The sequence below is a fragment of the Podarcis liolepis genome (genome assembly GCF_965112155.1).
Source record: "Podarcis liolepis genome assembly, chromosome: 4".
Lineage (NCBI taxonomy): Eukaryota > Metazoa > Chordata > Lepidosauria > Squamata > Lacertidae > Podarcis > Podarcis liolepis.
In genome coordinates, this window is record NC_139558.1 from 34,731,837 (window position 1) to 34,747,665 (window position 15,829).

Sequence of the window (15,829 nt, forward strand, 5' to 3'; positions counted from 1 at the left end):
TAAAATCGCCCCGGGACAGCAGGGGCTTTTAAAATGCTGGACGTCGGCAGCAAAGCCCTCCTGTCCCCGGAGCTTGCGGGGCGGGAGGTGGGAAGAAGGGCTTTTCTTCCCACCACCAGCCTTCAGAACAGCTTTCTGAAGGCTGGGGGTGGGAAGAAAAGCCCTTGTTCCCCCCCCCCCCAGCCTTCAGAAGAGGTCGGGGGACAGACTGTCCCCGGACCTGGTCTGAAGGCGGTTTCCCTAGGAACGCATTAATTGATTTTCAATGCATTCCTATGGGAAACCGTGCATCGCAAGACGAAAAACTCGCAAGAAAAAACAACTTGCGGAACGAATTAATTTCGTCTTGCGAGGCACCACTGTAATACATTTTATAATACCCTTTTGTCAACACTTTCAGAGTTAATTGGAAAAAAATATGCAAGACTACCATGGGTTGTATCCAACTAAGTTATACTCAGCGTAGGCCAATTCAAATGAATAGACCTTAATAAGCCATGCCCTTTCATTCAGTGGGTCTACTCTGAGTATGAAAACATAGTAACCTACATTCCGCAAACCTACCATTCCCATAATACTATAGAGTACAATAGAATATATTCTACTATAGAGATCAGACACCTGATCAACAATCACAGCTTGTTTATCCAAAGAGTCTAAAAAGAAAAATTGTTTAGTTCATCAGAACAGCAGTCCAATATTCCTGTGCCTGAACTACAGAAAATTAAGAGAAATTGTTAGTGAAAGCACGGGTTCAGAAACAATTGAGATGATGAAGCCAGAACAGTGTGATTTATATACCAGCTAAGTGTCCATTTGACAGCTCTAGGCAAATCACTGATAATGGCCAAATTACAGTTCCTTAAAAAACCAAAAAGAAAAACTTAAAACATGGAGTAAGTAGATGATTTGATTTTGCTATGTGACTGATGTGCAAGACTTAAAAAGAAACACGCAAAATCATAGCTTAGGAGCACAATCGCCTCAAATTTAGCTGAATAAACCTTGGTGAAAGATTAATCCAGACACTTGTACTATCTGGGAAGTACAAAGTAGTAGCCGTAGGGATAAGAAATTTTAATAGCAATTTTTCCCAAACAGTGCTCCCTTAAAAACTCTGTTTTAGAAGCAGTAAAAACAATTGGGGAATGGGAGCTCACCAGTTCACAGCTAAGCCTACCACAACCTTTTAGTCTGGGAGCTAACCTCAAGAATAAGCTTGGATTTGTCTCATTCTTTTAAGTTTTAGCTGAGCAATCTGACTTGTCTCATGTAGGCACCTAGTGATTCTTTAGAAGCCATCTTTAGGTACCTCAAAATCCCGTGGAAGGTTTCTCACATTAAAAAGCCCTACTAAACTGTTTGTGACAGATGTTTTATTCAGCGGGAAATTATAATTTTTGCATATACATTGCACAATTATGTACAGTAAATTTCCCATGTTAAGAATTCTGGAGTGCACAGAAAGTTATCAGTCCAAGATACATTATATATATATTTATGTATATATTTAGAAGCTAAAATATAGACACTGAAAAGTGGAGTGAGGTTAATGAGACGTTGAGTTTGTGAACGTAAGGAATACTGATAACGGAGTGTTCCAAAAAGTTTCTTTTAATAAACAAAACAACTAGTAAAGTTAATTGAAATATTTATAATACTATTCAGTCATTGCACAGTAGTTCCAATATACAGTCAAGAAGATGCAGAGAACACAACACTTAATTTGGAAGAAAAAAAACCTATTGCACCCACAATTTAAATTTTTTCAATTTTTTTGGAATTCTACTCTAGTAATATTTTATAAACATTTACAACACATCAGTAAACACAAAGTTCTACCTGCAGTGCAGCATAAAGGGGGGGGGGAGAGAAGGGGACCCTTCAGCTATCAAAATAGACAGTTCAGTGCCCGTTCACAGCACCCATTTACTCTAAAAGGAAGTTACTTCATTTATCAGCCATCATTCCTACAATGAGTAACGCAAGCTCCCTGTGTTCAGTTAATAATTAGTAGTTCTCTGGTTATTATATGCCTCTTTGCTCTCTTCACTACGATGGCCCGCCGCTCAATGCTACGTGTTGTGGCGCTTTGGCCTCAGTGCTCGTAACATCAAGCTCTGGCAAGGAGCATTCCCCCTGCTCAGTGGCCTGTCAGGTAGTCCTGTGTTGAATCCGAAGCAAAAGAGTCTGCATCCTCGTTGTCCGAGTCATCGCTACTATCGTCAGCGGTCGGCTCTCCTGTCAGCGCTATTCGGGCATAGTCGTCAGTGTCTATAGATTTACAGAAATGGATGGCGTATTTCAGTTTCTCTTCCAGCACCTGTTTGCAAGAATACCTAGGCAGCTTCAGCAGAAAGAAGCACGTATAAGACTCTGGGAGGAAGTGGTCTGGAGGATTGTATTTATCGAGAACCTGTCAGGTCAAAAGAGAAATGGAAATGTCAGTTTTGCTGAATCAGCCACCACAAACAGCACCTTTGCAGCAAATCATATGAACACACTTGGGTGTTTTTCCCCTCTCCCTCTCGCCAAGAAAAGCAACCCCCTTACAATTTGTATTTTCACTTCCTTATTATGTACATCACACGCCTTCTTAAACATTGTTTTAAAAACCGAACTTTTTCGGCCTGCGCTATCTTGCCATCCTTTTTTCTCTCTCTCTCTCCTTGTCATTGGCTGACTTAAGCCATTAATATGAAAAAATAATAATCCTTCACGAAAAATATTTAACTTTTTAAGTTCACCTCAAAGTAGGCAACTGTTGCCAGTGGAAACACAAGTCACCTATTCAGTAGAAAAATCATAAGATCAAGAAATGTCTGTTAATGCTGTAATCACAAACAATGCATTGTACAGTAAGTTTGGAGCCAGCTAGTGCATTCAGGCTAAATTTAAACAGCAGTTATAGAGGAAAGGGCAAACTGCAACTGTAGCAAGAAAATCTCTAAAAGTACAAAATTTCCAGGCAATTCTGGAGGTTAAGAGTTGCCTGCTCTTTTCTTGTAGAGCACCATGCACACACAAGGATTTCATACAGTACATGCAGAATCCAAGAGAAAAAGGAGCAATGGTAATCAAAAAAATAAATAAAAATGGTACAGGCTGGAATTTCATTAGCGCTCATTGCAGTCCACAATCCATCTGGAACTCTCCATGTCATACCTGGATGACAAAGTCCCTGCCTCTGAAATCTGCAATTGTTCGAGGTAGCCTGGTCCTGCCCCACACAAAGCGCAGAAAGAGAGAGCGTTCTGTGTTGGAAAAGGACTCCATCACCTCCCAGAACCACTGTATAAGAGAAGCGGTGGGCTCGATCCCTTTATATGTGGCCACAGATTTCAGAAGATGAAGAGGGATATCTGGACTTCCACAGACCTGCGGGGGGAAAGCAGAGAACAGAATAATGCCAAGGGAATCTATCATAAATGAGTGTGTGCTCATGTTGGTTTTTTCCCGGTGAGAACATTACTGCTTACTATTACGCATCATCACAACTGTGTTTTAAAGCACATTAAGAAATGGAGAGCTTTTAGCAACTGACAACAATGATTAGTCTGCAGTGATGCATTAAGATCAGGTGAGTATGAGTGATAATGTTGTGTATATGAAATTCCCCCAGTCCCCAAAATTTGGAGCCATGTCTACAAACCCTCGGTAGAGGAAGAATTCTTTTTCAACGAATGCATTAAATAACCAATGCATTTATATTGTATTTTTTAATGTGTCTAAGCATTCAAATTGTGTACGCACATTTACACATCACACTGAACCCACAAGCGTCCAGGAAACATCACAAAAAGGAGTGGAATGGAGCAGGGACAGAACAAGGTGTTTGCAGGCTTTTCCAATGGTGGCTCAAATGTACACGATTTCACTGACACCCCTGTGTGAATTGGGGGGTGTCTGTATTTGTGATTTTTTCAAAAAAAGTTTCTTAATTTGTAATCGCTCAAAATATAGCAAAAACAAGAGAGTCTTCTATTTTAAAAAAGTGCGCCACTATTTCCTGAAATCCTGTAATATTAAAGGTAAACATGGATTTTTAGGACCACTGAACAGAGAATGCATATTCTTAATACTGCATGTGAAAATATGTGGGATCAGAGTTCAAAGTAGCATCTAGCCTAACTCAATTTTACTCTTCACATTTTGCATTTTTTCCTGAAGCTGGAATGTCATATTCCATTTTTAGAGCCCAGGAATTGAAAAACGTGGAGTGGTTTGCTGCCGTTAGTCCTACCAGGTCCTCAGTTTTAGTTCCTCACCTCACCTGTGTGTGCAAGTATGTTCAAGCTAGTGCATATTTAGAGCTATATGTTGTTGCCATTTTTAAACGTATCTGCAAAGCTGTATTACACAGTAGCCATATTAGCACTGCAGAGGAGAGCCTGGCTTTACAGCCATAAGCATACCCCACCTTTGAGGATGGCCTACAAACCGAAAGGAGCAAAAAGGAATTCACTGTTCCCAACAGAAGTAACAGATGACTTGGGCCAATTCTCCCCCACTCTTCATTATATAGCAGCCGCTAAGACTGCAAGCCAATGACTTGGCCCAAAGTTTAATCCATGCTTTTTTTAAAAAAAAAAGTACACAAAGCAACCCTTGTAGCACATGCCGGTGGGGCAATTGTGTAAGTCAGAGTAATCTTAACCTTTGGCCAATAACAAGGCATAACCTACTGCAACTCTTTTGCTACATAACAAGTTCAAGGAAATGTCCCGATTCACATACTTTGGGTTCTCAAATTTCATTGGCACCCTGTGCACCGTTAAATTCTGCCCCCTCCCCCCGTCTCTCACGCTCTGCTCCGCCAGCGCTGTTGTGCCGCCCCCTGCAGCTGAACTAGTTGTGCTGCCCTAAAACCGCCTATGCACATATAGGCAGCCCCGCCACCAATTTACGTGCGCTCAAGTCATGTGCTGCACCAGAAGGCTGGAAGTGTGGAGGGGAGATTTGAAGAGCCTCAACAAAGCCCCGCTACGCCTCCAGTCCATAAGGAGACCTTCCTCAGAGCCCAAAGACGATGTACCGTTTGGGCTCTGAGGAAGAACTCTACGTGAGAGGTACAGAAGGTGTTCCCCATTTACACAGATTTCACCTTTGTACGAAGGCCAGAATGTAAACCCCGTGTAAACAGGGAGTCTCCTGTACTAATATTTGGCCTGGGCTTTTGCCTTTCGCTTTTTTACTAAGTTGCCCCGAAGTAGTGATGGCTGCACATACATACCATTGTTTCCAGCTCATACCCTGTGAAAAGGGAAAGAAGAGGAACAGGAACAACACGGGCCATCCCTTCCCGAACTGCCGCAACTTGCTCATCGAATTCATGAAGTCTGCCAAAATACACACATTTTATGAGTGAAAGGGATAGTCACTGATAAGCTTGTTAATTATATGGATCTATAGGAGGAATGAAAAGAGGCTTAAAAGAATTCTGGAGCAAGTACTCATAATAAACTGGTCTATGATCCCGAGAGCTTTTAGGAACATAGGAAGGTGCCTTATATATCAGGTCAAGGTTTCCCAAACCTGGGTCTCCAGCTGTTTTGGGACTACAACTCCCAACATCCCTAGCTAGCAGAACAAGTGGTCAGGGATGTTGGGAACTGTAGCTGGAGACCCAAGTTTGAGAAACTCTGGGTCACATCAATGGTCCACCTAGGTGAGCGTTATTTACACTGATTGACAGCAGTTCTCCATGATTCCAGGCAGGAGTGTCTCAGCGCCACAGGGAGATGGCAGGGACTGAATCTCTGCCTCTTTGCATGCAAGACACGAGGCTTTGCCACTGAGCTACAGACTTCCCCCATGATAACCCATGATCAGGGCTCTAGGGGAAATGCAAATGATCGCGGGAGGAAAGCAGGAGAATAGTAGTGTTCCACAAACCTATAGTTTATCGCCAGCCTCACATACTCCGCACGATTATCCAGTGTAATATGGGCGTATTTGGAACTAAGCTGAATGTCTTGACCGCTCGCATTTGGCACTGTGAAAGGCAGGCTCATGGCTTCAAATTCTTCGGAAGTAGCTTCATTGTCTCGGATGTACATAAGCCCAGGAATGAAATCCTTATCAACCTTTCAAACGAAAAACAAACAAACCCACGTAAAGCCTTTCCCACAAAATACTTCTAAATCCAACATGGGCTCTTCATGGTTCTGTAAGCAAGCCTGCACGCTTGCAGAATCGCAGGAGATAGTGGAAAATTATTTCTTAAAACCAGCCAGAGATGTTATAAAGCCCTGTTTTTGCGAGTCACCTGAAGATTCCTACGCGGTAAGTGTTGGCACACAGTCACTGAAGTACAGAAGATTATAGGAGAGCTATTCTGGGCTCTAGCAATTGTTAAGTATAACAGGAGAATGAAAATACACATAGGAGAGAGATGAGCAAAATAGAAAATCTCCAAAAAGAAATTATTTCGTAAGGAACTTATTTTCTAAATGATATCCAGAAGACACAGTGGGTGGGTGTTCAGCAAGGGTTGCCAAGCACCACATACTGCCCCTGGAAGGGCACCCCAGATTCTGAATTTTATTTTCTTCCAAAAAAAAAAAAAAAGCTAGCCTTTAGATCTGTGAAATGGGAGTGGCATGGACACCTTGTATATATTTCCCGTTACTAAGGAATGCTTCCTGTTGTCGTTAAGACGACAGCAGCAGCAGCAGCAGCAGCAGCAGCAGCAGCAAGGGTGTGTGTGGGTGTGGGTGTGTGTGGGTGTGGGTGTGTGGGTGTGTGAGAGAGAGAGAGAGAGAGAGATAGAGAGATATCTCCATAATCAGTACAACAGAGCATAACTGACTTCCCACAGTAAGCATAAAGTTGTTGGGGTGGTCCTGTCCATTTTTGTGCAATCCTACATTCTCCATGGCAGCCATTTTGTGTTACAAAAGTTGGTGTGCAGCTACCATCTTCTCCACCCAGAAAGCCACCAGTGGCAGAACCACCAGCAGAAACATTCAAGTCTGGATTAAGTTAAATTCAGTTTAACTGAGGGCTGACCTGTGGCAGAGCAGAAATTTATTCACACACACCCACACACCACTCAGCTGTATTAGGTTACAGACTAAGGGTAACCAAGATCCACAAATGTGAACTGCAATTACACACTAGTCAGGCATTAACTTGTCAACGTGTTTTAAGGTGGGGTGTGCCACTGGCTCACACTCACTCACTCACCTGTCGCTCCCTCCCTCTTTCCCTACCCCATCTCTTATCACAGCTGGAAAGCAGGATCTTACCCATTCAAATACAGAGTAGGCTTCTGGCAATAAATATGGCCCTCTAGCTGTAGTAATAACCAGACCAAGCAAAGGTCTTACATTTCACTAATATTTACACGGATGAACATAAGCTTATGCTTGCCTCACTGAGATCAGCGATGGTTAAGTTCATTCCTGCCAACTGTTTCCACACAGGTTCTGCAAGGTTGAGGCTCAGAGGACTCCCGGTCCGAATGGCAATCCCCAGCAAAACCCCTATTTTTTTTAAGACAAAGAGAGAAGTTTGTATGTGTTATTCAACGAAAGCTTTGCACAGACTTTAAAGATGTGGCAATGTCGATGTGGCAATTACCCAGGAAACGAAACATGTTCATGTGCAACAAAGACTTTGCTGCAGGGTTTAAGAGAAAGCAATCTCTGTTTGCTCCCGATTCATCCCGTCCGTTCGGAGTCACAATCAGAAGTGGCGTCAGCCCGTTCTGAAGTTCCTCGCACATTTCTGCTATTGATTCACTGTAGCCTCCACCGCAATCATCTACAGATTCACCTAAGGCAAAAAAAAGAAGAAGAGGGAGGAAACGGCATAAACTTCACTGTTAAGGATAAATTAATCTGAGAGCCACTATGTCAGGTTGCAGCTGGGGATTACATGCAGTGCAAATGAATAATTCCCAAATGTGTTGTTTTTTTGTTTGTTGTGGCCTCACTTCCAATCTCCAGGGACAGAACAGGTCGCATATTTCAAAGAATTTATTGGCCATAGGAATGCATTAGTCCTACCAGGACTCATATGTTGCAGAAGTATTTGTTTTTTGTTATTTTATTTATTTATTTTATTTTATTTATACCCCGCCCTCCCCGGCCAAGACCAGGCTCAGGGCGGCTAACATCAGGTATAAAAACAATTGGTTAAAATACAACTTAAAAACAAGATTAAAATACTACTTAAAATGCAGCCTCATTTCATTGGAAACCCAGATCAAAAACTGCTTGGGGGGAGAAAACGTCAAATCTTCCCCAAAGCCAACTATCCAGACTGGTCCTATGTGGGCCAGAAAAGTCAGGGAAGTCCCCAAATAGGGGTTATTATTTATTTAATTAGCAAACAGCTTCCCATAAAACAAAACAACAACAAGCTGTAACTATGAACAAGCCTTGGGTATAGCCCACAGTTAATGAGGAAAAGGCTTATCCACGATGGTTGGGACAACATGCTATGCCAAACCTTGGTTTAGCTAAACATAGGGTTGCAGAAAGAAGGGCAGGTTAGGGGGTTTGGGAGCAAAGCAGTTGCAAGCTCCTCTCCAAGAGTTTGCACTTTCATGCAGCTTTCTGCATTGCATGAACCAGATCAACATATTAAATAAAATACCAAAGGAAAACTTTCCAATATGAATAATTGATTTCACCATGGCTATAAGAATCCAAGTTCGGCCCTAAATTAAATTAATTTCAGATTTAATCTGAAATTCATTTTTCCCACTGTTAGCGAAAAGTGAAATACAATTCATAAGGCACTGTACATTTGCGCTGCGAGTCTGATTTCTACAACTATTGTTTAGCTGGCATGGCTTTCTATTTGAATATGACAAGTATGGAATCATTTTGATTGATAACTAGTTTACAAAATTTTAGTACAATTGCCAGGGGTGGCTTGTTCATGCATTTCTTATGTTTCTACTTTTCTCTTCTACTGCAAAACACACTATTGAAGAAAAGCGGGGGGGGGGGGATGCTGGACAAGTTAAGACATATTAGGGGGGGGGAATACTTACCCACAAATTTGACTTTCCAAACACGATGAGGTAGGAGAAGACTGTCTGGGCTGAAGGAGCTCATTTTAGCACACATCTGTCCAAAAACAGATTTTGTGCCATCTGGGCCAGCCAATCCTCCTTTACTTCTGGAACGCTTTACCTGAAAGTAAAAAGAAAGAAAGCACACCTTAATCACAGAATTCAAATTTCACAGACCAAACACTTAATGCTTAATGAACAGTACTGGGATACTTGTAGTAATGTGGAAACTGTGTGTGTGCGTGCATCTCAAAGGAGTGACTTTATTTCAGAAGGAATTTTTGAAAGCATACATGTTATGAAAAAAAATTAAAAAGAGCTCAGCACCTACATAGAGGAAATTGTGACCAAAAAGAGGTAGTGAAATGATGGAGTGACGACCCCTATAACTTCTTTTAGGAGAGCACAAGAGTTGCTTTTTAATCCTGCAGCTTCCCCTGAACTGTTTTTCCGTAATAAATGTTCCACAGTTATTTGGGCCCCAGATTCAGCATTCCCAGTTAAGAAAGATGACTCCAGAGATGGATTGAACACTCTGCCTGAGATTCAGGAGTATCACTTCTGAATAGAGTCAACAATACTTATACAGTGGTACCTTGGAAGTCGAACGGAATCCGTTCCGGAAGTCCGTTCAACTTCCAAAAATGTTCAAAAACCAAAGCGTGGCTTCTGATTAGCTCCTGCAGCCAATCGGAAGTCGCAGAAGCCCCGTCGGACGTTCGGCTTCCAGAAATCGTTCGCAAACCGGAACAGTCACTTTCAGGTTTGTGGCATTAAGGAGTCAAAACGTTCGAGAACTAAGCTGTTTGAAAACCAAGGTACGGCTGTAGAGGGATACAGACAGAGGTAGAGATCTTTAGTGTTCTGCAGTTCCTTAGAACATTCACGTTTTCCTATGGCAAAAAGCTTTTTCCATCTCGTATCTTAGACCTCTCTTTGAAAACCACAGTAAGGCTATTGCAATGTTAAAACTTTACGACAGACCAAATCCCAACGCAGTGTTGGTGTTAAAATATTCCTCTACACTTAACAGCATACGCGAAATTTATAGCATTTCCCACCATACCCTTGCCACAAATTCAGTCCTCCCACCCCTCCCTATGCCACAAAGGCAGGCAGGCAGGCAGTCTGACTACTCTGTCATTCAGGTAGACCTGGCAATATGCTCCACACTATCACAAAAGCAAGCCAAGCTTCCTTTCTATGTTTTAGTCAGTGTAGTAAAACAATACTTCATATTCAGCCTTTGAAGAAATTTCTTTTGAAAAGGCACATTTGGCCTGAGGCTTGGCATTCAGCTTTCCCGCGTCACTGGAAGTTCTTCTCCTAACCCACATCCTCCTCAATGTGACCCCATGTGATGCCCAAATGTTTGTTTCCTGGGCCTTAAGAGTACTCAAGGCAATTTGAAGTTCTCCCGAGCTATGTAAGCAAAGGCAGCCCAAGATCATGTGGGAATAAAAGGTACAAAGATGAGAGAAAGCACACTTTTTATATCATATCCTACTCCAGGGCTTTAACAAAAAAAAGCTACACACAGAGTACAGGAGTGGCCATTTGATGGCTTCCCTAGTTCTTTTCAGGTTAGCTTTCCTTTCTTTCAAAAAAAAAAAAAGAACAAGCACACTAAAAACCAACACGACAAATGAACTTCACAAATAAGTAAAGAATATTACACGGGCAGTAGAAAATTCATGGAAGAAAAGTTTGTCCATTTGCTCCTCCCTGCTGTGAGATTTTAGAGGTTGCTGGCAGAGGGAGGAACCATTTAAAATTGGGAGGAGCCCCATGAGATTTTGGGGCAACTCGCTCTTGATCTACCTCATCATGTGTTGTGAACATATTCTGTAAGCCGCCCCTAGAGTGGCTGGAGAAACCCAGCCAGATGGGTGGGGTATGAATAATAAAATTATGATTGTTATTGTCTACCCAACTGCATATTTTCCAGGATACCCTCATCCCCCGCACCTCTAGAAGTTAACTCAGGGAGCTAAATGGCTGCATGGGAGAGGAAGGAATGGCAAGCTTTTGTTACATCGACTTGCCCTTGTTCACTTATATTTTAGGATCCAAGCCATTCACTGGATATTGGTTAAGAAGCACTCTCTTCAGCATGTTAACTCAAAGCGTTAAGTACTTTATAAGTCAGGGTTGGGACTCTTCCCCACTCCCACCCCCACAAAAAAAGGCTGCATTCCCTCAGAAGAAATCTGTTGTGGGGGCAGCATGCCAATGGTGGTAGGGGACACAGCCATCCCACCCCTCTCTTACAACCCCATCAATCCATTCCATTCTCTATCACTCTTCCTCACATTCACCTCTCCCAGTATAACAAATAAGAAAAAGAGAAGCGTTTGGATTTGATATCTCGCTTTATCAAAACCCTAAGAAGTCTCAAAGTCTCAAAGTGGTTAACATTCTCTGTGAGGTGAGTGGGGCTGAGAGACTTCAGAGAAGCGTGACTAGCCCAAGGTCACCCAGCAGCTGCATGTGGAGGAGCGGAGACAGATTACGAGTCTACCGCTCTTAACCACTACACCACACTGGCTCTCTTTGGGGGAGCACATAGTTTTCCTCCAAACAAATCTAATTGATGCACTGGGGAGGGATAACCTTCCCCAGCTGTAACACACACACACACACACACACACACACACACACACACACACACACACACTAACACCTATACAACCATTAGTCATTGAAAAAATTCCTATTGGCACTATGGAAGTTTTTCTTAAAAGCCTAGTAGTCATGCAGGGGGGACATTTTCAAAGGTCATAATTAGGCTTGGAAGAAAAGGTTCCATCTCACAAACACTGAAATATATTTGGTGAAAGATCAGGTCTGCATTCACCTGCCACAGCCTGCTTGGTGCCGCATGTCTGTTGAACATCACTTCTGAGAAGATACCCAGGCACACAACCTAACTTTAGAAAGCCTGATCTGTACAATCTTTACCATTCACAACCATTGAGGTGCATCACTGATAAAGATGGGCTTCACTTTTCTCAGTTTCACCAGCTGACAAAGCCTTTGTTGGCCCAGCCATTTACCGGCTGGTTAAGGCTGAGAATATATTTGTTGGGATTTTACGATAGGTGTTTTATTTCATAATGCTTTGTGTACCCCACTCTGGGCCTGTTGTACAATGAACAGCAGATGAGAATATTTTAACAAAATGAATTAAGTTCAGGCCGTATATGTACATAAAACCCTATTTATGGGGCATCAGGTAGCCACAATTTCAGTCCTTTATCACGCATAAATGGAGCTGGAATCACATCTGCGTAGGTATCTTATTGCCTCCAAAACATTTTTTAATATACAACTTGGAGCTTTTCCAAAGGACCATAACGTGGCTGCTGTCATCATAATTTGTTAGAAAAGAGCAGCACATAAAGTTATTAGCATTACAAGTGCTCATCCCCCCCCCACCCCAACTGAGCACTTGTAATGCTAATAACTTCTTGGGCCATCTTTTTTCTAACCAGTTATGATGACAACTACCATGCCTTTTGCCTGAGCACAAAGCCCTGGAAAGCTGGGCAAAGTTTTCGCGCAACAACAGATTCCTATTCAAGGCACTCAGAGGGCACAGCATTCTGACCTGAATTCTGTTGAGTTCTACCACAGGCCCATGTTGGCGATCTCTCACCATAGTTGCTTGCACAACCTTTCTGAAAGCCGCCTCCTAGAAAAAGGGGAAAATAAGGTGTTGAGAATGCAATCCTACTCTTGAGTTATGTTTACCAGGTGGGATTGGCATTGCTACTGAAACCTCCTTGCGCTGGGATCGGTCCACAGCCATTATCAAGCACCTTAAACATTATGTTGGCAAAAGAGGTAGCAACGTGTTTGTTTGTTTGTTTGTTTGTTTGTTTGTTTGTTTGTTTTAAAAAACTCCCATTGTTCAATTGGAAGCTCCATACAACTGCCCTCATCCCAAACTGTGCAGCCACAAATGACTGTCCCAATGTCCTTGTCCCCATGTGTCAGGAAAAAACAAGGAGCAAGCAGATAGGAACTCGGTGACAAAAGATATAACGACAAGGGTTCCCTCTCTAAACAGCCAACGTGTGAGAGTGGAAAACAAAACAAAAAGGAGCAGCATGTGAACAACACTTCATTTCTCAGAATCCTTACAGGCACCCTGTCTCAGGACTCCGGACACGAACACCCACAAGATACCTCAACCGTTACAATTTTGATTTCATGTACCATAAGTAAGTAAGCAAAGCAATGGAAATCACATTTTGAAGATGTAAATTTCCCCTTAGCGTCTGACTCGCTCAGGAGGAAAAGATGCAGTCCGCTTTCTGGTAAAAATGTGAAATGCTGTTAAGCAGATATGGACAGAAACGCAACAGGGGAAAACTTCGTCATTAGATTCCCTGCGTCTGCACCCGTGAAGTTCATACAGAAGATCTGAAGGGTCTGTACAGAAGACCTGAAGAGAACTTAGGGCACCATTTGCATGTCATTACTGTGACATATTTTTCTTAGAAGGTCATTTTTAGTGGAGAAGCTGATGTTGGGATAGATACCTTTCCTTGAGAGATCAAAATTCCACGTAACGTATCAAAGCCCACGGAAGGACCCTGGCCGGTTTCATCAAGGCGTCCCTCGAGATCAAACATGGGAATGCAAGGACAAAAGAGTTCGGAGATGTGGTGAAGGAGCAGCAATCTGTTTCTTAAAGCAATTATAGGAATTTCCTGTAGATGGTTGTACTCCATAGGAACCTGGAACAAGCACATTGTTAGGGTTTAATGAGCACTGAATAAGTCATACGCTAAATGAGATAGTATCAGGCACAGTCCATTTTGCTAGCCTATCCACTGAATATCCAGATACTGCCTTTGCTTGAGATTTGTTATCTCCAAAGGTTTATACATGGCATAGCCAAGAAGAAATTTTTGAATACTGTTACGGGCCAGAAAAGGTATCCTATAAATGTTGGCGAAATTACGACTACATTGCATAATACACAGCATGTTTTAAAAAACCAAAAAACAATCCTTCTGCTCTCCCTCACAATATCCATCCCATATTTCATCGATATCATGGCTCTTGTAGTAAAACTTAAACATCCTTCTGGCACCTTTCTAATTTCTTGCTATCCAAGGGCACGGATGTTGCTCCTCCCATCATATTAGTCATTGCAAAGCAGTTTAGATTGACAAAAGCTCACATTTGATTTATGCAAGTTTTCAGGAAGTTTCCATGGCTTTACAGCGTGAACAGGTATAAAAGTCACAAGAGGGGCCACAGGAAAGACACAGCAGACCCCAAGCTATTCACTGTACCTATTATTGCAATGTAAAAAAACCACAACCCATGCACAGCCTTTCAGTGGTTTTTCACCAATGTCTCCAAAATTCTTAACTAGTTCATTTACCCTCAGCTTCACTTGCCCCTCAGTGAAGTCACCACAAAGCCAGATATGACTGACTACTGGAGCACTGCAATTGTATTCTGCTAGGCATGTGCCTCCTGCCTGGGAACAACGATGCGCTGCTCTCATTTTCAAATGGCTTTGTCCTCAGTGGTGTAACAAAACCACATCTCATACCGATGTAACAACATGGTGCCGCCTCACTTCTAGGCTTTTCAACCACTTAAAAAGAAAATCTACTTTTGACCAAAAAAGCTGAAACAGGAAAATACTCAGCGTAGCCTTAACCATGACAGTAGCCAACCGCTAAGAAGATGTTACCGGTGGGTAAGTGGGGGTGGGGGTGGGAACCAATAATTATTAACACAGAGCCAGAGTGCTAACAGTTTATAGAGTTTCCCAAGAGTTTGAGCCAGATGTGGGGAATATTTGGTCGCCCAGATGTTGCTGAACCCACCCCATCCCTGGCCATTGGGCCATGCTTGCTGGGACTGATGGGAATTGCAGTGCAGCAACAAATGGATAGTCAAAGGGTCCCCACACCTGGCTTAAATATACAGTTTAAAAGGCATCATTTTACCTGGGTAGGGAGCTTGCCTGCATTAGCAGGCTTGCTGGTGGACCAGGCTAAGGTGTGTGCTGAGCCACAGGCCACTCTATTGATTTTTTTGCCCTGAAGTGCTGCAACCAGGCGTGGCCTTTGGATAGCATTAGTTGTTCCATCTCCAAGCTGCCCTTCATCATTATCTCCCCAAGTATATACTTCACCTAAGACAATCAAGATCGTTATTTTGCCACCAAATCATGACCAGTATAAAAAGTCACAAGAATAGGCAACGTAGATCAGTTCAACATACCAATATCAACATTTTAACATTTTTTTTAATTATTATTTTAAAAAGCACAATCTTTTAAAAGGTAATTCGGAGCTACTTAGTGCTAATATAGTCCTATGTGGAAAACAAACTGAAATAAACAGTTGAATGCAGAGAAAGGATTTGCAAAGCAATGCTAACTACAGGAAGCTGGTGTAACTTAGGCTTTTGTCCTTAACTCAAAACTCCATGCAAGAGCCTCAAGGAGGAGCTACCATCAGCAGGTGAGTGTGGGTCCAAATTTTGATGATACGGCCATAGGTTGCATGACTGAACTGAACCACATTTGGAATAGGTGTACATCTCTCTTTGCCATGTCCCAGAGCATTTCTTTTTGGGGACTGATATTGGTGAAAAGTTCCTGCAGCTTCCGTTCTAGTGGTTAAGCCCCTGCTGAACTGGGGGGAGGGACATAGCCCAGTATAGCTCTGGCTCAGTTGGGATGAGGGACATATAACAGCTCAGCCAAGAAAGCACAAGATCTGCTGACTCCAAACTTTATTACCCCCGCAGATCTCAGGTTTGGAT

At 42.5% G+C, this 15,829-nt stretch overlaps 1 protein-coding gene across 10 annotated transcripts in view; it reads right to left on the reverse strand.

The window, feature by feature from the left end:
* Window positions 1-1,598: 1,598 nt before the first annotated feature.
* The window catches only part of HERC2 (HECT and RLD domain containing E3 ubiquitin protein ligase 2), a 102,868-nt gene continuing 88,637 nt past the window's right edge, over window positions 1,599-15,829 (reverse strand). For all 10 annotated transcript variants that reach the window (XM_083500681.1, XM_083500678.1, XM_083500676.1 and 7 more), the window contains 10 exons: window positions 15,007-15,194; window positions 13,576-13,773; window positions 12,639-12,722; window positions 9,008-9,149; window positions 7,585-7,779; window positions 7,375-7,487; window positions 5,896-6,086; window positions 5,234-5,339; window positions 3,166-3,378; window positions 1,599-2,416 (listed from right to left, as the gene is read on the reverse strand). In XM_083500681.1, the coding sequence (XP_083356807.1) occupies window positions 2,144-2,416; window positions 3,166-3,378; window positions 5,234-5,339; window positions 5,896-6,086; window positions 7,375-7,487; window positions 7,585-7,779; window positions 9,008-9,149; window positions 12,639-12,722; window positions 13,576-13,773; window positions 15,007-15,194 (1,703 nt within the window). In that variant the 3' untranslated portion in view covers window positions 1,599-2,143. The remainder of the gene's footprint in view (window positions 2,417-3,165; window positions 3,379-5,233; window positions 5,340-5,895; window positions 6,087-7,374; window positions 7,488-7,584; window positions 7,780-9,007; window positions 9,150-12,638; window positions 12,723-13,575; window positions 13,774-15,006; window positions 15,195-15,829) is intronic.